The sequence below is a fragment of the Lutzomyia longipalpis genome, chromosome 1, assembly GCF_024334085.1.
Source record: "Lutzomyia longipalpis isolate SR_M1_2022 chromosome 1, ASM2433408v1".
In the NCBI taxonomy this organism is placed as follows: Eukaryota; Metazoa; Arthropoda; class Insecta; order Diptera; family Psychodidae; genus Lutzomyia; species Lutzomyia longipalpis.
This window is the reverse complement of record NC_074707.1, coordinates 42,057,484-42,080,233: the sequence shown is the minus strand read 5'-3', so window position 1 is coordinate 42,080,233 and position 22,750 is coordinate 42,057,484. Positions and strand designations below refer to the sequence as shown.

General features: G+C 36.9%; 3 protein-coding genes across 3 annotated transcripts in view; 1 reads left to right on the top strand and 2 right to left on the bottom strand.

Annotated features, from left to right (window-relative positions):
* The window catches only part of LOC129787409 (disintegrin and metalloproteinase domain-containing protein 12), a 31,049-nt gene extending 11,865 nt beyond the window's left edge, over nt 1-19,184 (bottom strand). The window contains exon 1 of the mRNA XM_055822969.1: nt 18,761-19,184. Within this exon, the coding sequence (XP_055678944.1) occupies nt 18,761-19,025 (265 nt within the window). The 5' untranslated portion in view covers nt 19,026-19,184. The remainder of the gene's footprint in view (nt 1-18,760) is intronic.
* On the top strand, nt 10,221-12,585 carry LOC129787463 (seminal metalloprotease 1-like). The gene is made up of 5 exons (XM_055823048.1): nt 10,221-10,346; nt 10,428-10,671; nt 10,738-11,549; nt 11,619-11,884; nt 11,962-12,585. Exons 3-5 carry the CDS (start codon nt 11,471-11,473, stop codon nt 12,382-12,384), a joined length of 768 nt encoding a protein of 255 aa, XP_055679023.1. The 5' UTR covers nt 10,221-10,346; nt 10,428-10,671; nt 10,738-11,470; the 3' UTR covers nt 12,385-12,585.
* Nucleotides 19,185-19,632: 448 nt separating the features above from the next.
* Nucleotides 19,633-21,900, bottom strand: LOC129787428 (facilitated trehalose transporter Tret1). Its single transcript, XM_055823000.1, has 4 exons — nt 21,453-21,900; nt 21,023-21,193; nt 20,801-20,943; nt 19,633-20,735 (listed from the first exon to the last, which is right to left on the bottom strand). Exons 1-4 carry the CDS (start codon nt 21,580-21,582, stop codon nt 19,695-19,697), a joined length of 1,485 nt encoding a protein of 494 aa, XP_055678975.1. The 5' UTR covers nt 21,583-21,900; the 3' UTR covers nt 19,633-19,694.
* Between the last annotated feature and the right edge of the window lie 850 nt (nt 21,901-22,750).

The window sequence follows — 22,750 nt, the reverse complement described above, 5'->3', positions numbered from 1 at the left end:
CAACACATGCGAACGTGCCGAAGACGCCAAGAAGAGGCAAAAAAGGGAGTTCGCGAAGTGGGGTGGCAAAAAATTGGCGTGATGCCACGTCTCTTGAATATTTCACAGGCTCCAGAGTCCTGCCATAAGACGAGGGTATTAGTGTTTAAGTCCTCTTCATTGAATTTGTTGGATAAGGTCACGAAATATATTTTATTCTTTCGAATTTTCTCCTTCCTCTGTTTTCCCATTTTCCGCCTTTTCTTTACTTTTGCGAATAAACTCTGCAAAACACGACCAAAATATTCCATCAAGTTTACTCCTTGAGGCAATTGCAGTGAAAAAGAGAAGTTTGTTGCCCTATACCAATTAGATTTTTTTGTAGGTTCTTATGCTAACTGCAACAGATTGCTGAGTGCCTCCTTGATCTTCTCAATGTCACCCTTTTGCATATAAGAAGCTATTTCCTTTCATAATTTATGCCCTCTCATATGTGTCCCACCAGCTATTTATATGATCGTCTCATTTCACAAAATGTTAAACACAACACAAGGGGTTATCATCTCTAAACCACTTTTTCATCTATAAGCTCTGACAAAACTTCAATTTCAATGCCTCCCGTCAGCCAGTCGAGAGACCATCTGGAGTGGTGGTGTTGCGTCTCCCGGAGAACTTTTGTATTTATGCTCATTGGGTGCTGCATGTGATGATTTTCATCTCCTAAATATGAAATATGTCTGTGTGCCTCATTTATGGCACTACTTCCTGTTTCACGTACTTTTTTCCGCTCCTCCACAAGGAGGTTCGGAGGGCACAACATATTGAATTTCCCCATGCATATGTTTTCACTTTTGGACACACTCGCAAGGGGCCTAAAAATAGGACTTCTCAACACTCATAAAAAGGAATACATCATAACTTTGTATTGCATTTGATGTGTATTTAAGTGATCGTGGCATCATGTCTACCTGGAGGATGACTAAAAGGTGCAAAAGAAATGGAGAAAAAAAAGAAAAGAAAAAAAAACCTGGCAGGATGAAACACCTTTTGATGGATTTTTAGAGAGTGTCAAGTTTCAAGATAAACTAAATGAGAAAAGATACTTTGGAACGTTTAGAACAAATGGAGAGTTTATCTAATTTCTTTTGGATCAAAGTTTAAAAAAGAAAACTCAGCATATTGTTTTTATTTTCTTCGTCGATAAGATTTTTTCGGCAATGAAAAAAATGTAAAAATAGCTAAAATGCTCTTGATAAATCAAACTTAAAAATATGTAATACAGATGCCTTATTCACAAGCGTTTAGATTAACATATTCTTAACAAAGAAAGGAAAAGAACGAATTCTTTATTTTATAACAAAAAAGAACTTTTGTATGGCAATCAATATTAGTCATAATCATTGATAAATATTTAAGAAATTGTGAAAATATTTAATTTATCTAATTCGCATATGAGTTTGAGAACAATTTACGTCAAAACAAAATCAAATTATATAATTTAAAAAATACAGAAATTCAGAAATTGAGTCATACGCATTTCTTGTGATTTAATTAAACATTGCCGGAAGTTACAAACACATTCAATTTTTTTTTCATTTAATATTTTCTAATGATTTTTTTAAATTAAAAATCATGGTTACTTTTAATGAATAAATTTTTATTTTAAACAATCGCCCCACCACACTATCTGACTCATCGATTTTCTATGTGGATTTTCTTGTAAAAAACATTCACAAAATATCGATTTCCCGTCACATATCCGTGATGGATTAAATTTTGGTTAACGATCCCTCGTGAGGTTTCTTTTTGGCAGAAAACATCTGGATAACAAAAGCCTTGGAAACAGAACCATTTGGTGGATGGATAAGAGGGTCTCTCTAGAGAGTATCCTGAAACGTGCTAAAATGTTACGAAGAGTGTGTGGTGCAAATTGAGAATATCTTCAGCCATATATACATATGTATGTATGTATTACGTCTCTGGAGCAATTAACATTTTCCAAGAAGTAGAGCTTCTCAGTGTGTCACTTGGGCTCAAATTGACGATGATTAGTGGATCAATTTTTAGAGTAATCAAGAAAGCCAAGCAAGAGCATGATGGAATTGTAACCACTCAAACACGAAACTCTCGAGTTTCTCCAATTGCATCTCAAGTTCTTTGGCATCTCTTTGGTAATTTTTATGTAAACATTCTAATGATGTTCACGTCTTTTTTTCCTTCTTCTTCTCAACTGCAAGTCATGCGCTTCTCCACCGAAAAAGGGTACTTACTTTACTTTGTGGGAAATCACGGCGCGCGAAAATTCGTTAGCAAGAAAAGGCGGGAACATTGTTACAAAAGATTGGGTCATAATTGTTATTTATTGCAGACTTGTATAGTAGCTAACAGTGGTGCACAGTAATCGGTTCAAAAATTAGTCATTCTGGCTTTTGTGTCACAACGAGATTGCAATGGGCTGCACAAGAACAGCTGCTACTGCTACCACGGACCTAGATATTTACAGAGACGTAAATAATTACACATATGTGTGGATTTTTCAGAAAAATTTCTCAACTCTCAAATAAGATGTACAGTTAAACATCTGGCAATTTACCTGTCCGAGAAAATTGCCTTTTCTTCCCAACTATGTGTCGTAAAGAATGATAAAAGAAAGAAGGAAAAAAATACAGAAAAATAAAAGAAATTCTTCAACACTTCATTGCACATTTCTCATATGCGAAGAATTATTTCTTAAAGAACTTGCAAGATAGAGAGAAATTTTCTAATATTTTGTCCTCTAATAAATTCGCTTCACTGCTTTCTTGGAACTTTCTCGCGCGATAGCAGTTGAACAATCTAGACACGAGACTTTGTTTAACTGATAAAACTTCCTCCTCGGATTTTTTTTTGACTCGCGAAGGCCACTTCCTCAGCCCCCCAAAATTAATATCTTGGCAGAAAACTTGTGCTCCACTCTTTGGAGATTTTTTCTCACTGCTTCACATAGTTTTGCATAAATTCTATGCTCACAAACGTCCAGATATTGTTTGGTGAAATTTTTATTATTTAGATATTCTATTGATTTTGTAAAAAAGAAATTTCCTCTTGGCGGAAAAATAAGGGCAAAAGTTTCCTCATCTGTGTATGCTAGAGTGAGACGATTTGGATCCCTTTTTGGCGCCACACATTTAGCTCACAGTACTTTGGCTCCTGTCCAAGCAAATGTGCATTGACCGCTTTATCTCGCAAAACTCGGGGATGCCAGTGGGGAATTTTTGGGATTTACTGGCTGAGGAATAAAGTCACAAAAATTGGGAAGAAATATTTATTGCAAAAACGTTCGTGAAGTCAATTGCAAGAAAAAAAGTAGAACATCTGGAGGTTATTCTTCTTGAATTAATTGAAATATCCCTGGACCCCATTTTTCTTTAAATATGCAGCTTTGTGCTAATTTTTCCTTGAGGATTTATATCCACTAATTGTTCCACCACCCACTTCCCCCAAAGCATTCAGGAATGCACTTCAATTCCTTTCCAAAATCACAGAAAAATTCCCCAAATGAAAGGATTTATTATCGCGCGCATTTTTGCTGCAGTCCCCATTTACACAGAGCGATGGACTATAAAAAGAACAAACTCCAGTGTTGGGTTCTTGACCTCACATCAAAAATGCTGTGAGCCCCACACACGCATGATTAATATGGAGGCGCAGCGAAGAAATTAAATGACTTCTCTGCCCGTAATGTGACTTCTTCATGCCGCGGAAAACGCAAAAGATAGAAATCACTCTCAGACTGTCTCGCACTAAATATCACATTTTATTGTGTGATTCATTAATGTGCATATGAGCTCAAACTTCCGCTTTTCAGGCACTGTGCAATCCACAAATCTCATTTCCCAATGCAAATTCACACTATGCTGTCTCTTTTCATATAAATGGCGAAAAAAAGCATAAATTTTGCAACATGTGAGTCATGTTTGGAGCGAGAAAACAATCGCATAATTCCCTATCTATTGAGAGAGACACATTTCCAGCTTCCTCCTGTCCTTCACATTACCACCATCCGGAACACAAATTGCGTGACAACCGAAGCGCCAATTGATGTGACGCCATCCCGAGGATCGTCTGTAGTTTCGCCGAAAATTTATGCTGTTGCTGTTATGTTGTAGATATGAGTAAAAAATTATATTCTCTCTGGAGCGCCCTTGAAAATTCGCAGAAGCCATTCAAGAGTGCTTCAAGGCGCATTTATCGACCACTTTCTTCGGCATTTTTGCATGTTTATTCCCTCAGCAATCTTCATTCTAATTGAAAAATTCTTCAGCACTATGGAATGGAATTTTTTGTATATATTGCAGCAATAAAGAACACAACGAAGATGAAAGAGTGCCCTTCTTTCCATGTACAAGGACGGTCAGTGTTATTTTTAGTGGAGGCAACGCCAAAGAGAAAATTGCTGTCAATTTTTATCGTTTCCCCTTTCATATCATATTCTTATTCATATATTTTGCTGCATATTTAAATGAATTAGTTTTTATGCTATATGGAAATGTGTTAATAAGTTATTCACAGACTGCGCGAGATATTTTGCAATCTAGAAGAGAGATAGTTCTAAAATTTCTCATAAGAAATTATTTTTTTAATTTAATATTTATGAATAAAATCTTTAAGGGAAGTACGATAAGTACATTAGTTGCTAAGAATTAGTCATAATGTCGTGTTTATTTGAAAAAAGGAAAAATAACTTTTAAAAGAACCAGTCATATTTTATCTCTGACAGGATTTACAATGCAGCGACATATAAGGAATCTTGAATAACGCGTTATATGAAGAAAAAAGGTTCAAGCAAGAATTTCTTAAGATCTTTCTGTAACAATTTTATGTAAGAAAGCAAAAAGAAAGTACGCACTGAACTCTCAATTTTATTCGATTAATCTTTCTTTTAATTAGAGATAGAGCACTTTAGATTGAAGTGTGCGATTAAATTGGTAATTTAAAAATCATATACACACTCCTAACAAGATATTTATGACGCTTCCCATTAAGATACAAAAGAAAGATTTCATATCGAGGCATCTTCCTCTATCAAATTGTTATTTCATTCAACTTTCCATCCCCATATATGATGTCGATATATGTATGTTGTATTTGATTGGGGTGTGGTTTCCGTCAGTGCCTGGTGATTATTCTCACCAATAATGAGTGGTTGTATTTTATGGTGAGAGGAAATTGAAATTAATTGATGACTCCCATCGGGATGACCAAGTCATATTTCTCAACTAAATGGAGCAAAAAATTGCCACAAGAGCCAGTAAATATCGCATTATTATGCCAATGAAAATGGTAAATACATTTTGTCGTTAGCATTGGAAATTAAATGGGGAAAGAAATTACAAAAGGAAAATCATTGCAAGTTTGCTAATGAAAATACATTTCTGTTTTACTGGCAAATCCACTTCTTTTGCAAACACAACAAAGGTACATAATAGAATTCTTTAGCAGATGGTGCACCTTTGAGGATTTCAAGGTGCAATTTTGCAATCCAGCTCCTCATGAGAGCGAAATGCATTGACTTCCTTTTCTGGGTTGACATCGAAGCATTGTTTGTTCACGCACAAGAAACCTACATAAACTTTTCTTCTACCTTGAAATTCCATGAATGTCGTCTCACCAGTGTACGTGACTCTGGTTGATTTCAGCTGAACCTGCCTTCGCAAAAAAAAATAAACGCAAAAACTTGAGATTAACAGAGGAGAGAAGTTTTGTAAGGGTTTGGGATTCTTCTGTGGGTAACTGAGATGCGTTAATTTAAACATAATTTAGCATAATGCTTAAAATGCAATTTTCATGTAGAAATAGCCAGGTTAAATTCATTGAAAATTTAAGAAAATTTACTTTTTTTTCTGCTGGGCTCGAAGCTTTTCTAGAAGAAAACTTGAAGCCTAAAATTTAATTTGAATGGAAAATTGTACCATATAATTCGATTTAGAGAACGATCCGGTTGACTTTATACGGTTCCAAAAGGAAGGATTTTTATCAGGTTTAATCTTTATTTCTTAAAAGAATTCAATTTTGTTCTCAAAAGATTCCTTAAAAAATCAAGATTTCTTTTGATTTAAAATTTTGATTAATTTTTCAAATTAAAAGTCATTTAAAATTTAAATTCTTGATACTTCAGAATCATTCCTACAGCATTCTTATGATCCTTAAGCGTTTTTCAAATTCAAAAATTGATTTTTGAGCTCTTCTTATCTGTTAATCAATTACAATAGTCGTGGAATTTTACCACCCAAGAGTCCACTGATGAATTGATTGCAAAAAGCGTGTGAGTCAAGAGAGCTGCTCTTGCTTGCACACACACTGTTCTGAAACTTTCTACCATTCTTCTTAGCCATCCCTTGGAGGAGAGAAACCATGGCCAATGGCCTGAGGGAGATGTAATTTTCACCCATAATGAGGGTGTGTGTTCAATTAGCAGCTTAATGATGTTTTGGATGCATTTTATCGGTTGTTTCGTTAATATTCTCTCGCCTCGCACCCTCCATCGCTCTCGTGCTGCGCCTGATTGCGATCAATGACCAGGAATTGAAGCAGATGGTGCATTACATCCTCCCAAATACAAACAACATTCTCCACATCAAAAATTTAAGGCTTCTCGGTTGTTGTAAAAAAAAAACCGCCATTTAGTGAAAGAAACGCATGAGAACACTGAACATTCACGCCTTTTTCACCCAACTTTCCACGATGCACACACATATACAACATACTTTTTATCCATATTTATATCATGTCATTCTGCATCCGTTGGCGCACAGAGGTCTTTGTGGGAAAAAAACCAGCCACGATGGAGATAAAAAAAAATCCAGAAAAAAGACTCAAAACAGAGTTCAACTACTGATTTGACTTTAATTGAAAAACACACCACGTTTTGGCTCGTTTTTTTTTAACCATTTACTGCGTAAGAAACTTTGGGCCTGTTCATTTGGCTTCAACAAAGTAGCATCTAATGAGCTTCTCCCAAGATGGTCCCAACAAGAAGAACAAAGACCTTTTGTACTTTCAATGGGACATTGCGCCTCCAACAATTTTCTTCTTTTCATTTTGCTCTTTTTGGCGGGAATCTCCGTCAAGGGATACAAGAGGTCAACAATTTTATTTAGCTGGAGCTTCAATCCCCCAAAATTTGAGACATTCAACTCATTCCTTTGTCCAACATTCCCAAAAAGTATTTCTTCGCGTCTCAAATTCCCAACGCGACTAATTTGGAAGGAAGTTCCAACGAGAGAATTGTTTGAAATTCCTTCGTAGCATTTTATGGTTCCAAGCAAAACAATGGGGAGATGTCGCCGAAAATGGTTCCCTTTTCGAAGAAATGCGATTGTAATTGCTGGGTGCCGTCAACACGAAAATTAATATGTCTGTGAAGCCCCCTACTTGATCCACGCTGATTTCGAGGCGGAAAAATGGAACAGAAGTGATAACGATTAAGTAAAGCTAGATAGTAAGGAAAATGATTGATGTTTCATGATAGTGAAACAACACAATGTGCATAAATGTCGGTTAAATGGAATTGAGGGCAATAATCGATTCTGTAGCATTTCAGGGTATCGCAGGCACGAGCGATTGACTCGTGAGAGTTAGCAAAAGAGGTGAAAACAGAGAAATCAATTTCACGTAAAATTATAAATAGAATTTCCAAATAGAAGCTTCAATATTTTGCGACATAATCATCAATGACATTATCGTACATTTGCATTCAATTAGAGTACAATCAATTAACCTCGCATTCCTATTCAATTTATCGGAAGCAATTCAATTAATTTTCCCAAGAAGATTTGCTTATGGAATGCTAAAAAAAAATAATACTTTGCGATTTCTTCGAAAAATGTGATAAACAAGTGAATAGATTATAGGATTACGTGAAAATAAATATTGATTTGATTCATTAATGGATTTTAACTCTTTAATAGCATGTGGCTATTTTTTTTTTGTTTAAAAAATCGTGAAATTTTTTAAGTATTAGGTCTTTCAGAATTCGGAAATTATTTACAAATCTTAAGATAAATTTTAAAAGCTTCCTCCCAGAGCTTTAAAACTAAATCAAACCTTCATCAGGGTCAAATGACAGTTGATTGACATTTTTCGAAAAATATGTAAAGTTCAGATCTATTTAAATTTTTTCACGTAAAAAATCATTTTTAATTCAGCTTCAGCCCAAAAATTCATCAAGCTTTAAAAATTTGACATGACACAACATTTTTGACAGAATATGTAATTTGACAGAAAAGTTCGTTAACCTTCAAATAAAACACAGCTACACACTTGAATCAATATGCTGCTGGCGTCAACTTATGAAACAATAGCGAATTGCCTTTTAAAATATCCATGCACTTATGATGCCGTTAAGAATCTTGAGAGAAAAGACGAATAACAATAAACATACTTTTCCCGGATAATTTTATGACCTTTTGAGCTGTCATTAAATCACTTTGAACTCTTAGATTAAACCCTTGGTGTATAGCTTCTAGATTACAATGGGAGATTTGCCGGCTTTACGAATACGCAAAAATTTTCCACAACGCGTCAATCCTTTAACTTTTCACTCCGAATTTCTTTCGGTGGTTGCGTGATGTGTTCACCGCGCCAATGTACTTTGGGGAGAATTTTCGGGCGGCAGGCAAATTTATGGACAGACGAAGTAGAAAAAAATCCCTCGAGGGTGTAGAACAGTCAGCTATTGTGTCATTTATGTAATTTATGGGACAAAACCAAATCGACCCTGAACGTCTCGCTGTTCGGCGGGTTCGATATTTCTTTTTAGGGGGGTCTTGCCATATAATGGAGAAGTTATTCCACATATAAGCTGAAGAAAAGGGAGGAACCCTTTTTCTTTAAAGTATACCAAGAGTTCCCTGAATACATTTCCATATTGGAGGTATAGTATTGCATGAAAATAAAGGGGGAATTTATTTATATAATGACACTATTTTCCTGGATTGCCTTTTCTTGCGCCCTTCCGCTTTGTTTGTTCTTTTCCTTCTTATATTAAGTAAGTTTTGTGTGACCCTTCCCTATTATGCTTTTGCCCCCAAGAAGTTGCCCACACATGCACTTGTAATCTTCAAGAGTCCATCATTGAGTTTTTATTGCCCATCAGTGTATAACGTAGTTCTACTATGCATATATAGGGAGAGTATTACATAAATTTTCTGATACATGAATCACACACCGATTAACGTTAATTGAATTACAATTTCCCGGAGTCAATGGATTGGAGAAGAGATGAGAATTCTCAGTATTCTATCTTGATTATATGCTACGGGTTATACATATTATTCTTTTTTTCTATCTATAATAATAACTCAATGGTGTGTCTCCTAAGAATTCTATATACTTGATGTGAAGCACCGTCGAGGCCCTTAGGGCATTATATTTTCTTCATCACACACAACGACAGCTTTTCTCAACCTGCTTTTCCAATGTAAATATTTATCCTTAATTTCCTAATGTATCATGTCGCGCATGTTTGAGAGATAAGAACGAATTGGAGAAATAAACAAGAACTGCTTCTTATGTCTCCTCTTAAGCACGACATTTCTTTATCGTTCATTGTGATTTTGTCCCCACCATAAACACACGATAAATTTACACCCTTGTTAATTACAATTTAATTCACATCCACGTCTCGGCGACACTGTGTTTTATAAATAATGGACATTTTATTAATTTTCGCTTTCTACAGCGTACCTCCCTATTTATACGTCTTTGTTATAATTACCAAATCATTTCAAAAACATTTTCACTTACGAATTGGCTTTGTTCACAATATTATAGCTTTTATTGCAATTGCGAGTGTGTGCAAAAGTTTTAAGCTTTCCTAACTTACGTGAGATATTTTATAAAATATTTTTTGAAACTGTTTGAATTTTCTCTTTTGTGTCCTTAAAAAAATTAAATATTATTTACAAGTGCTTAAACAGTTTAAGAAGCATTTTTTTTTAAATTTTCAAATAACTTTGAAAGCTAAATAAAATTAACAATAAAATACTAAAATAATATTTAAAAAAAAACCTCTAGAATTATTCTAGAAGAAGAATATTTTGAAAGCTCTTTAAAAACTTTAGAATGATTGAAAGAAAATGTAAAATATTGTTCAAAATTCCTATTTTTGTATTTACTGACCATTTTCCATTCTAACTGACTATTTGCAGATTCAGTAAGAGAACAAATTATAATACATTAAAAAAAACTCAAACAAGACAACTAAGTGATTAAATACAAAATTATGAAAATATTTAATTGTGATTTATTTCAGACAAAGAAAAAGCTTCAAGACTAATGCAAACACCTTATGTATTTACACATGGGCACACATGTGCGAATCTTTTGTAATTATTATGGAAGAGAAAATGAAAATGAATTACAGTAATAAATAAAAGATCTTTGTGTTACTTTTTCCGCTCTTCCAGCCTACAACGGTGAGGTGTTTCGCGGGAAAACGGTGATTCCGCAGACATGCCTTTTTTCCCAAACAGTGACTCATCGGCACAAAAGTCAATTGTTAGGGTCGCTCATACCCCCACCGCGACCTCAAGGCACACACGTGAGGTCTACAACACACGAGATTTAGTTTTGGAACAGCTGTTTTTGTCTACACGTTGACTTTTTTGCTGCCGTACGATGTTAATCAGAAATTTAGTGCTTCGTTTTATGGTGAGACACTATAAAAGTTATCTCGGATTTCATGGAGTCTCTAACGTGTTTCAATTTCAATTTTAGACACTCTGCTGGCGTCTTCGGGAGGAAATGTAGAACACATTACGTGGATATGAATTAAAGTGTGTCGATACACCCAGAGAAAATGACAGACTCAGCACTCAGCGTGCATAAGAAACATTTAATCAAGGTTTTAGTTTTTATTCGTTGTTTTAAGTTTTTGCTCAATTAATTTAATGTAGGTAGTAGAAAGCTTCAAGATATACATACATATATACATTGACTTCCTGTGAAGACTTAGAGTTTAAGAAAATATTATAGATAGAAGAATGAAGATAAAATACTCACAGAGTTTTGAATTTTCATGACTTTAGAATATTTCTTCAACCGTTTGGAAAATTTCCCATTTTCCAATGTCACAGAAAAAGTTAAATTTACCCACTGAAAATGAATACTAAAGAACGTCATACTGCGAGGCACAATTGTAGTTTTTTTTACGAGTTCTTGTCTGTCGAATAAATCAGGAGTATAAGTCTGTAAAATAGAACCTGGCAACTCTCTATTTAGTAGGCAAAAGGTGTGCAAAAATAGCGATATAATTTGCCCGTATTAAATTATAAAATTATCAAAGTGAGAACACAAACGGCATATCTTTATAAATGCGTGAAGAACCGATTAAACAATGCTTATTTAAAGCACATGATTATACGTTCTTGAGTCCAGTTTAAGAGAACAACCTCAACGTACAACATCTTATTCTTAAAAGGAAAATTCAACATTGTATAAAATCAATATAATGTTCAATAGTTGTTTTGTTATTTTCTCCACAATTACGGTTGTCTTGACCACACCACTTTTCAAAGAAGCTTCATACTGTAAGTACAGTAAAGGTGTTTAGCAAAGAAATTATAGAAATAAATGAATTTTTTTAAATTAATTTTAAGATGGAGACCATGCTGAAGAACAAGGAGATTTCTTTGAGGGTGATATGATCCTCTCAGATGAACAATTGTTCAATATTGTGTCAAAGAATGTTCTCAAAGATGAAAAATTTCGCTGGCCAGACAATACCCTCATCTACTCCCTGTCCGATGACTTTTCCGATGAACAAAAGTCCTACATAAAACAAGGCCTAGATACAATCGCCGGGGTTAGTTGCGTGAAGTTTCGAGAGAAGAATGACTTGGATGAAAATTATGTTCTTGTTTCTGTGAGTTATGTATCCATTAACATACTTAAGTAATCAATCCATAAAATATATAGCTTCATTTACTAATTTATTATCAGGGTACAAGCGGTAAAGGATGCTCCTCGGCGGTAGGTTACAAAACTGGCGTTCAAAACCTTAATCTATCGCCGAATGATTTGGAAAAAGGATGCTTTCGCCTTGGAACAATTATGCATGAATTTCTGCATGCTCTTGGGGTCTATCATCAACAAAGTGCAGACAACAGAGATGATTATGTTGAAATTATTTGGGATAATATTAAGCCGAGCAAGGAGCTGAATTTTCAAAAATATTCAACTGACACAACTACCCAGCTTGGCGTTGAATATGACTACGATAGTGTTATGCACTACCCCAAGACTGCCTTTACATCAAATGGAAAACCAACAATTGTCCCAAAGAAGGAAGATGCACGAATTGGCCAAAGAATGAAATTAAGTGAAGGGGATATTGCTAAACTTAAATTAATGCATAATTGCTAAGTTCTAAGAAGTTCTATTAAAATTTCCTACATTTGCTATGAGTATAATCTGTTAATTTGCTTTGAATTTTAATCTGCAAGAAAAAACCTTAATCCGATTTATACGTGTTTTCAAACCAACGAAATTAATTGTACGACGGAAGGAGGCATTTTAAAGTTTTAATTAAAATAGCAAATCGCTTTAACTACGTGAACCATTAAAGGAGGAATTTTATTAGTTTAATTTTATTTTAATGCTAGTCTGACACACCAACTAATTAGAACTCGAGATTGTAAGGAAAAATTCCCAGACTTGAGAGCAGAAATCCGGTGAATTCCATCGTGATTCTCAACTTAAAGGTGAGTATTTTTGGAATCGTGCATCTTACTGGGATAGTGTGTCTGCTGAATCAAGTCTGTGTTCTGAGAATTTTGCCATCTTCTGCGTGAAATCATCTCAAAATCAGTGGAAATATTCCATGTGTGCAAAAAAATTCACAGCTAAATGAAACGGTCATCATATTGATGAATGAGTCATTTGAATGATAAATATTGTGAATTCCATTCAACATTTTACGCGGAAGATCTCAGCGAAGATCGCTCTCAGAGAAACTTTGTTTCTTCAGCATTTTCAGCAGCAAAAATCTCTTTGTCCCAGACATCTTTCACGCCTCTCACAGCTATTTGCAGAGAAGGTAAATTAAATTTTTAGCGTGCTTATTACACATTCAAGGCCACAATCAATTTACACGAATAATTTATTAATTTTTTCCACATATAATTTGCATGCCGCAGTGATTTAAGATTGTGGAATAATTGCAAAATTTATTTTGACATGATTTCCACGCCGATGCAATATTTCTTTTTGCATGAAAATCCTCCCTCTAAAATGTACAATTTTCTGTATTTATTGCGCGGCCAATTAGAGTGGTCAGGCATCAAAAAAATCGGAGGCGATGGTAATTTCTTAGTCGACATAGATGGAGTAAGAGATTTGTGGGTGGTGTTCAAGTACAAAAGACACGACAATGAGAATTGATTCTTGCCACAGCTTTCAGCACAAGAATGCCCGCGAGGAAGGAATCCAACAAACCAATCTCGAAGCAATTTAGCCGTTTTATTCGTTTTCGCTATACATAGTTTCCTCAAGCGGTTTTATCTTTTTGCGCGCTTCATTCAAACATATGAAACCGTTGAGGAATGTTGGACAACAACAATAAAAAACTTGCTTTTTCTTTTCGTCCATTTGGCATTCTAAGCACAAAAGTCAATCGAGTCAATCAGAGTGGAGGTCTGACTGATTAAACGCGCGAGAGAACCTCCAAAAACAGACTTCGCGGATGACCTCAAACTACGTGATTTCCTCTCTATTCACTGAAGGCAAATTAGCAAAATCTATATATAAAAAGAATTTAGCAAAGCGCACCTCTTGCATCGCTAAATAGAGGTATTTGATGAGAATTAGAATTGAATGCCGCGGTGTTGGTTTAAATCTAGATGAAAGTACATTGACCCATCATAGATGGGCCATGGATGTGAAGAACAGTTGGAATCGATTTACGAGATTTTGCTTACATTTCCCACTATATACGCACAATTCTGTTGCCACGGAAGAGGTCATGAGAGTTCAAAATGTATATATACGGATTTTCCACACGCAGGAAATTTTCATGCAATATTTTCCACAGCGAAGCTTTACACACTTTTCCCATCATTGATTGCTTTCAGAAGAATTGACGAAGAGTTAATGAAATATTTGCTCAATACACTCGGAAGAAAGAATTACAAAAAAAAAATGCTCGGGGAATTACATACACTGAGAGAAAAAAAACATTATGAATTGTTAAGTGAGGGGGAAGCTTAGGAAAATATGAACAACAGTTGCAATAAATTAAAGAGTAAATTACATGTGACAAATAACATTGAGAAAATATAGTTTTACTTTCTAAAAGTCTTTATTTCCTTCCCCAGGAAATCTATTTTTCCTAAGAAAAGCTTTTCCGTTCCTGCATGAAATTCCAGAAAATAATAAATTACTTTGAGAGTGAAAGATGCATTTTTCCTGTCCAATAAAATCATAAAAAGAAATTCCCAACAACTCACGTGTTGCACTTAATAAAATTATTCTTTTCTTGATGAGTTGCAGAACAAATTATGTACAGTCTCTCTCAACTTGACGCTTTTAAATCTCATCCCAAAAATTTGATTTGACCCAAATTAAATTGCTTCGCGCAGCAGTGGTGTTGTTTTTTCCTTCACAAAGTGATTTAAACCAAAATCCAATTGTCCAAAGTGGGTTATGATGCAATTTATCAGTCAATTTAGTTGGCTCACGGGGGATAAAAATATCCGGAAAGTTGACACTCAATTTAATCATGAGTGAGCCCTTTCATCTCCATCATTCTCCCTCTCTTCTCAAAAAAAAAATCATTTCCATCACAAAAGCTATAGATGTATGTAATGTATGCTCCACTTGACTCGCAATGGTTTCAGATGCTTCACCAAATTGTGAATTTTATTTATGAAATTCGATACTTGAAAATTCATTAACGGCAACACAAAATTCACAAAGAGCAACAACAACAACAAAAATTTGTGTGCGCCTCATGGAGCCTCCCAAATTGCCGGAAGCTCTTGAGAAATGTGAGCTTTATTGGGATGGATATTATCCACAATGTGAGAGGATTAATATTTACTATATAAATTAGTTAAATTGACATTATCAGGCATATCAAATGAATTGTTGCGCCATACACGAGCAAAAACATTTTTTTCCCTTTAGCGTGTCTTCTTAACAGGAAAAGGATGTCTCAATCCTTTTTCTTCTAATCTCATTTCCTGTTCCGAAAGTCTTCCCATATCCTTTTCCCATCGTAAATTTGTCTTCCCTGCCATTTCAAATACATTGCAACATGTTTTTTGAATGAAGTTTTGTCGATGAGAAATATTTTTCTAAGAAAATCTCACGTCTCCGGGGGTACCTGAGAAGGTCGAAAAAATTCATATTCAGTCACTCTCATTGACGTGTTTCGAACACTCAAAAAATCACGAATATATTCTCGGTTGGCTGACAAGAAATATTTCTTCAAGCAAAAAAAATCCCATAAAGAAATAATCATTCGTACACGCTACACTACCCTTCTCTATCCGGGAGGAAATAGGACTATTGACGATGAAAATAAATCAAAATGCTTTCAAAATAAACAAATAATCCCGAGATTTTAGGGACAAATTGAGATAATGTTGAAGACGTTTTTATGCATTTTGAGCACACCATCGAAAAACGCATTGAGTGGAAAACCGTCAGAAGTGATTTTCCATTTTTTTTTTACTATCGCAACTATTAAATTCCGAAAATTACTAGTAGGTCGTAAAAAATATAATATGTAGTCTGCAGGCACGAGATTCGTCATCCGGGCCATGATGGAAAAAACCTCATAATTTGGGGTTATTTGGGAAGTTAATCAAAGAATTGGGTAAATTGTCGTCAAAGTGCCTGTTATGTCTCCTTAAATTGGATTTTAAAGACATACAATCACCTCCACGAGCGCAATAATGTGGAATGGCGCGAAATCTTGCCCTGTGAATTTTAGCATCATAACCCAAGGTTCTATATAGCATCGCGTCTCTCTGTATCGATTTTCAATTGAGTCTGTAACAGATACGATGGTACAAAAACCTCTTGCTATTCAGGAGTAAAATGAAAAGAGAGAGAAAACGAAGGTAAGGATGGCATTGTTATGGTAGGCTGTGATTGTAATGATAGATTTATGTGCAAGTTTAATACTTTTAAGCCCTCAAAGTCCTCTGCAAGGTCATCTTGGGGAGGATTCAGGAGAAGATTGATAATACGCTCCGGAGGCAACAGGCCGGGTTCCGTGCTGGAAGATCCTGTGTGGACCACATTGCCACACTGCGGGTGATTTTGGAACAGGTCTCTGAATTCCATGAGTCCCTCCATATGGTTTTTGTTGACTATGAGAAGGCTTTCGACAGGATCGATCATGGCAACCTCTGGGATGCTCTTAGACGTAAGGGAGTTCCGGAGAACCTCGTTGGTCTCATAAAGGCCCAGTACGATTCGTTTGTTTGCAGAGTTCTGCACGACGGCGTGCTATCTGATCCAATCAGGGTCATTGCTGGAGTGAGGCAGGGGTGCATCTTGTCTCCGCTGCTCTTTCTCATCGTCATAGATGAGATTCTGCTTGGATCGCTGGATGACACACCAAATCGGGGGCTGCTATGGCATCCCATCCGCATGGAGCACCTAAACGACCTTGACTTCGCTGATGACATTGTTCTTCTGTCGCAGAGGCAGAGTGATATGCAGGCAAAGCTTGACGACCTCAGTTCTCGCTCTGGAGCTGCAGGTCTCAAAATCAATGTCGGAAAGACGAAGTCCTTGTCTGTGAATGTGCCAGCATCCAGCTTTACGGTGGCGGGGCAGGTGGTCGAGAATGTGGAGATCTTTCAGTACTTGGGCAGCCAGATTACGTCTGATGGCGGTGCCAAAACTGACGTCCAGACCAGGATCAGGAAGGCTAGAGGTGCCTTTGCATGTCTTCGTGGTGTCTGGCGATCGCCCCATCTCAGCTTGAGGACGAAGCTCCGGATCTTCAATTCAAACGTCAAGTCTGTTCTCCTCTATGCGTGCGAGACGTGGTGCCCTTCGTCGGACACTATAAGGAGACTCCAGACGTTTGTAAACAGATGTCTCCGCAACATCATTAGAGCCTGGTGGCCGCACAATTGGATCTCAAACCGAGACCTCCATGTCAAGTGCGATCAACGGCCCATCGAGTTGGAGATTCGTGAGCGCAAGTGGAGATGGATTGGGCATACTCTCCGGAAACCGGCGGATGAAATATGCAGAGAGGCTCTCGATTGGAACCCGCAGGGAGCCCGCAGAAGAGGGAGGCCTAGGGGAACCTGGAGACGCAGCCTGTTTGAGGAGGTTGGCACCGTTGACAGTTCATTGTCTTGGCCACAAGTCAGGGCAATGGCTGGGAACCGTCAGCGGTGGAAGTCTTTCGTGTCGGCCCTATTCTCCTCCATGGAGGGTCAGGACACGTAAGTAAGTAAGTAAGTTAATACTTTTAAAGCTTTTAAAGAATTTTTTTAAAGAGAGATCAAGAAAATAAATACAACGATTAAAAGAACAATCCTTCAATGTTTTTATGATTTATAAAAAGTTTTTAAAAAGATAATGCTTAAAGCTCAACTCTAATAATAAGGTAATTAAAAAATAACCAGAAATAAGCAACATTCAATGTCAATCTGAGTTATTTTTTTTTATTTTACAAGAATGAATCATTGTGGAAAATCTGTGGATTCACGGTGATTTTTAATGTTCATGCCTGTAAGACATTCAAAAAATTCCCTAACTTAAATTTGGGAAAACATTAATTAAATAAACATACAAAAAACCCCAAAATTTCCCCACAAATTATTTAATCATCGGGCCCACTTTGCTTTAATTTCAAGTACAAACACCTGCGTGCTTGAAAACAATATCTGTGATTTTTTGTCATTGACCTGTTGTAGCACATGAAAAAAAATGTTGGAGACGCACCTAGTAATTCCATTTGAATTCATGATTACTCACAATTCATAGGGCGAATAGGGGCTGAACAGAAAAGGCAGCAGCACACACAAAAAAAAAGAAAGACGGCAGGAGAGGCCTAAAAGAGCCATACGAGGGAGGAGAGTCCTACTTGTACATAGATATAGCATTCAAGGATGAGATTACAATCTTCAGGCTGTTTTGTGTTCGTCTCATGCGCGTCTCCTCGAGCTTAATTATTTTTTATGTCCTTGTATGTCCTCGGCATTGGGCTTCTTCTTTGCTCGTGGGATCAAAAACACGGCGAAGCATTAATATCAATCTGATTGTACGGATAATGGTAACAATTTCTTCTCCTTATATAGTCTCCGGTACACACATTATTATCTAGGAAGAGGAGCTTCCCAACCAAAAAAAAAAAAAGAAGAGAAAGAAGGTAAACTCAGAGAAGAAGCAAAATCGATCGGGCTAGGCAGAAATATCTCAAGGAAGGCGCGCACAAGTGAGAAATCAAATAATTTCTAATAAGGAAATCCCGCCACGAAGCAGCAATTTATCATGGGTTGTACGAAGGAGGTATCCTTTCAATTACACAGCGCACAGTTAGTCGCTAGAGAGTGAAGAAGGATGGTATAAATTGTGTTTGCATTGAGGTTCTCTGCTTCTTGGCGGTTAAAGAGGTACGTAAATGCTCGTATAGTGAAATTGTATATAGCTCACACATATGGGAAATGTTCGTTATTTTGTGTCAATACATCACACCCGACTACCCGGGCGCATTCTTCATGTACAAAACTCTCTGATCTGAATTGATTTATCCATCCTTGACACTCACTTGTTAGATGAATTCCATGGGCGTCACCAAAATCCACAAATAAAACATTCAGCAATGCAATGTACAGAAGTAGGTTGCCGATGACCCGGCCACAACTGATCATATGGTAATCACGTAAATGCCCCGAGGTACTACACTTGGGCACATTAGCACATTGTCTCACAAAAAACCTAAATAAATGTCTGGGGAAACAAAGAAGTGCACCACTTTTGCCATTATTCCCACTAAAGCACGCACTATGCACTAAACTAGATATTGTGGCCATTGCTCCAATGCATTTCCGAATGCCCAGTACACTCGGTGGTTTGCCGTGGAAGGGATATTTTGATAAAAAATTCACTAAACTCTGCCCATTCCGCGAAATTGTCGGATCAAGCGTCAATTGCACTTCCAAACAATACCACGCTCAAGACAAGACTGATTCGCCTTACTCGGTTCGGTTGGTGGTGTAGCATCGGTGAGCTTGACACAGAAATGTTGCGTTTGCGTTTCCTCACCGAGTGGTTGTGGAGTCATCTGTGTAACGTATATTGAAGCAGTTAGCAAGGGAATTTCAAAATTGACCGTTAAATGTGAAAAGTAAAGTGGCGGACATAAAAGATGGGCCACGTGGGTTAGGTAAGTTAGATAAGGTCCTCTGAAGAAGCTACATCAAGCAAAAAGCGAGATTTCTATAAGGACACTACACAGGATAACTACGTCTATCCATGGAAAAGAATCTAGCAAGGCTACTACTATTTTGATCCAACTAAACCGACCTAATGTTAACCAAGATGGCCGACAAAATGGTTACGTTAGATTCACTTTTTCTGTTAACGGTTATCAGACTCAGAAAATGTCCTTTTGCAATTCTCACAATAAAAACAACTAACTCAAATTAAAATATATTTAGCACCTTATTACATAGTACAGTCATCTAATTTATATTTTGGTATTAAAAGTCAGTAGCAGTACGACCATTTAGCCGGTTTTGAATTTCCTGAAGACTTAGTCCTTTAGTCTCCATAACAATTGTAAATGTAAAAGCAAAAGCTCCACAGCAGAATATACCGAAGATCCAGAATGCCCAGTGACTCCCCAAAGCCTCATCCATTGCACTGAAATACTTGGTTACGAGGAAACCAAGAACCCAGCACGTTGAAGCAACAATTGATGAAGCAATCGACTTCACATTGGCAGGGAACATTTCTCCTAAAACTGCCCAAGGAAGTGGCCCGAATCCTATGCAGTAAACTGAAACGAATCCAATAACTGAGAGAATGGGTAGCCATCCGATACTTGGTACAACTTCGGATTTTTGGTAGTCCAGGAAAAAGTAGAGTCCAAGTAGGGCATGACAAACTGCCATGCCTGCTCCAGAAACCAAGAGAATGATTTTACGTCCAAGACGATCCACTACAAGTGGTGTCAGTCCGCTAGCAATAACTTGAACAATTCCTACAATAATTGTCGCTATTGCTGGTTCGAGAGAACTTCCGGTTTTGGCAAAGATGATCTGACTGTAGAATAGCACCACGTTGATTCCAGAAAGTTGTTGAAATGAGATTAATCCTGCGCAAATGATCAGAGCCTTGAGGTTCCCCTTGTTTCCTACAAGATCCTTAATTGTTCCCTTATTCTTCATGGCTTCTTCTACAGCTTCTTGTATTTTTAGTGCTTCTTCTTGGACTCCTTCAGCTGACTTTCCCCGTAGGAATTGCAGAGACTTGACTGCGTTGGTTTTGTCTCCTTTCCCTGTGTAGTAGTATGGCGTTTCAGGCATGAAGAAAAATCCTGCTGCAAAGGCTAGTGGTGGGATCAAACATATCCACTGCAGTTGCACGTAGGATACAAAAGGCCCAATTGCGTAGACGTAGAGGATCCCTGTGACAATGAAAAGCTGCATGAAGGAACCTAGGGCCCCACGGAATTGATCAGAGGAAATTTCTCCGATGTACATCGTTTGAACGGTCATCACGAAACCAACACCGAAACCCTAAAAGTTTGATCATAAATAAATGTTGCTGAACGTGCTAAAACATAATTTCCAGTTAATCATACCTGGAAGAGACGAGCAACGTACATCTGTGGAATGTTATTGGTTGTTACAAGGAGTATCCAGGATATTGCGAAAAAGCCAGTACTGGACAGTAGTGTCCATTTCCTGCCAATCTTATCCGCCAGTGGACCCGCAATAAAGGGCGCTACCGGATGCATTTAATTTCATTTAAGCCTTGACATTCATTTCTTTATCAATCTGGGGCGTTTTCGAGAGTCACTCACCAATAAGAGCTCCAAGAGCAACAAGAGATCCAATCCATGATAATTCATCAGCTGTTGGAAGTCCTTCCAACGGAGTATCAGGCACAGCAGTATCATTGCTGTAATTTATTTTTGGGAATACAGGAGATGTCCATCCTAGGGTTGTTCCCAAAGCCAAACTCGCGATATTTACTGAAAATACATATAGCCGAAAAGCTCTATCAGTGTGAAAAGCTCACAAAAAACTGAGAAAAGTATTGATGGTCATTGTTTGTATAAACACGAGTTAATTAAGAATCTCTTTATATGTAAAGCGCTCTCATTTTCTCACAAATCACTAATGAGGCGACGGGTCATTATCGCAGAGATTAAATTGGTCACAATTAGGGGGGTTTGCGTCAATTGTGGAGGCATTTAATCGTCGATTAGGTCACGAAAGAAGAAACTTTACCAACAACACCAGCCAAGAATTGCCTGTAGGACTTTCCTTTCTCCATGATGAACTTCTCAGTCTTGGAGAATTCTCGGTCGGTCGACTCAAACGTACTGACTGGTTGATAGTTGAGTTCAGCTGGATTCATTGACTATGCCTGGGATCTCAGCTGAATCTGGGGAGTAATCTCACTTCTTCTTTTCTTCACTGTGTGTGCGTTGAGAAATGCAAAATTGATAGAGGAAAAAGCCACTCATACAGCATAAGCACACTGGACCATTAACACTCTGCCACCAACACAATAGGATCCCACCATGAATTTAATTCACTATATATGATCACTTTAGAAAAATAAATGTTTTGCACTTTACGAAGAAATATTTCTTTCAAAAGGAGAACGGATACACCAAATTGGAATAAATTGATCAACCTTTTCACTTTCTGCTACGAACTTTCGTGGAACAATAACACAAGGAGGACTGGGTCAGTGTCATTTATAACGCCAACCCCAGGCTCCTTATCGCATAATGATCACTCGCCCATTCTTACGACATATTATTGACACTATTTTACTTTTCTATTGATTGCACTTGGAAATTTTATCAAAATGCAATTAAAAACATTGCATTTCCAGCCGATAGCTCACCCCACACGGAAATTTCTCGCATTTTTGCCATTTCTTTTGAAGCAACATAAATCCTACATAAAGTAACGGAGATGATCATCTTCCTTTGATCAATTGATTAGACAAAGGGACAAAACGAGAATTTTTCCGCCAATTGAGCATGTAACTGATGGATTTTTTCTCTCTCTCCATTTTCCCATTTTATTGTAACACTTCCTGTCGTCTTCCTCAATTAGAGAATAAAAAAACAACGTTGCTAAGAAAAGCATTGCGGTGCATCAGATGACAATCATTTTATATGACAAAAAATGCATTGAAAAATTCACACGATTATCTGAGCCCAAAGAATCAAAAGAAAATGAAAAATTCTATGAATGGCCAATTAACTGCTTCTGGCGCGGCCTTTTGTGTACAAGTTGTAGTAATTTTCCTCAAATCACTGCCACAAGTGTTATCAGCTCCGATTACCACTCAAAGAGGGAATTAATGGAATAAAATTGAAATGTCTCACCTTCTTTGGCGGCTTTTTCCACTTGAGAATTGCACCTCATTTTTCTTCCTTTGAGTGGTGCAACTAAATTTCATTACTCAGTGGCGCGGTAGAATCAACATTACCCGGACATATACCGGAAAATCCCAGTTGATTTTACTTTTAAATTCTTTTTTTTTCAATTTTTCAATGAATCATTGA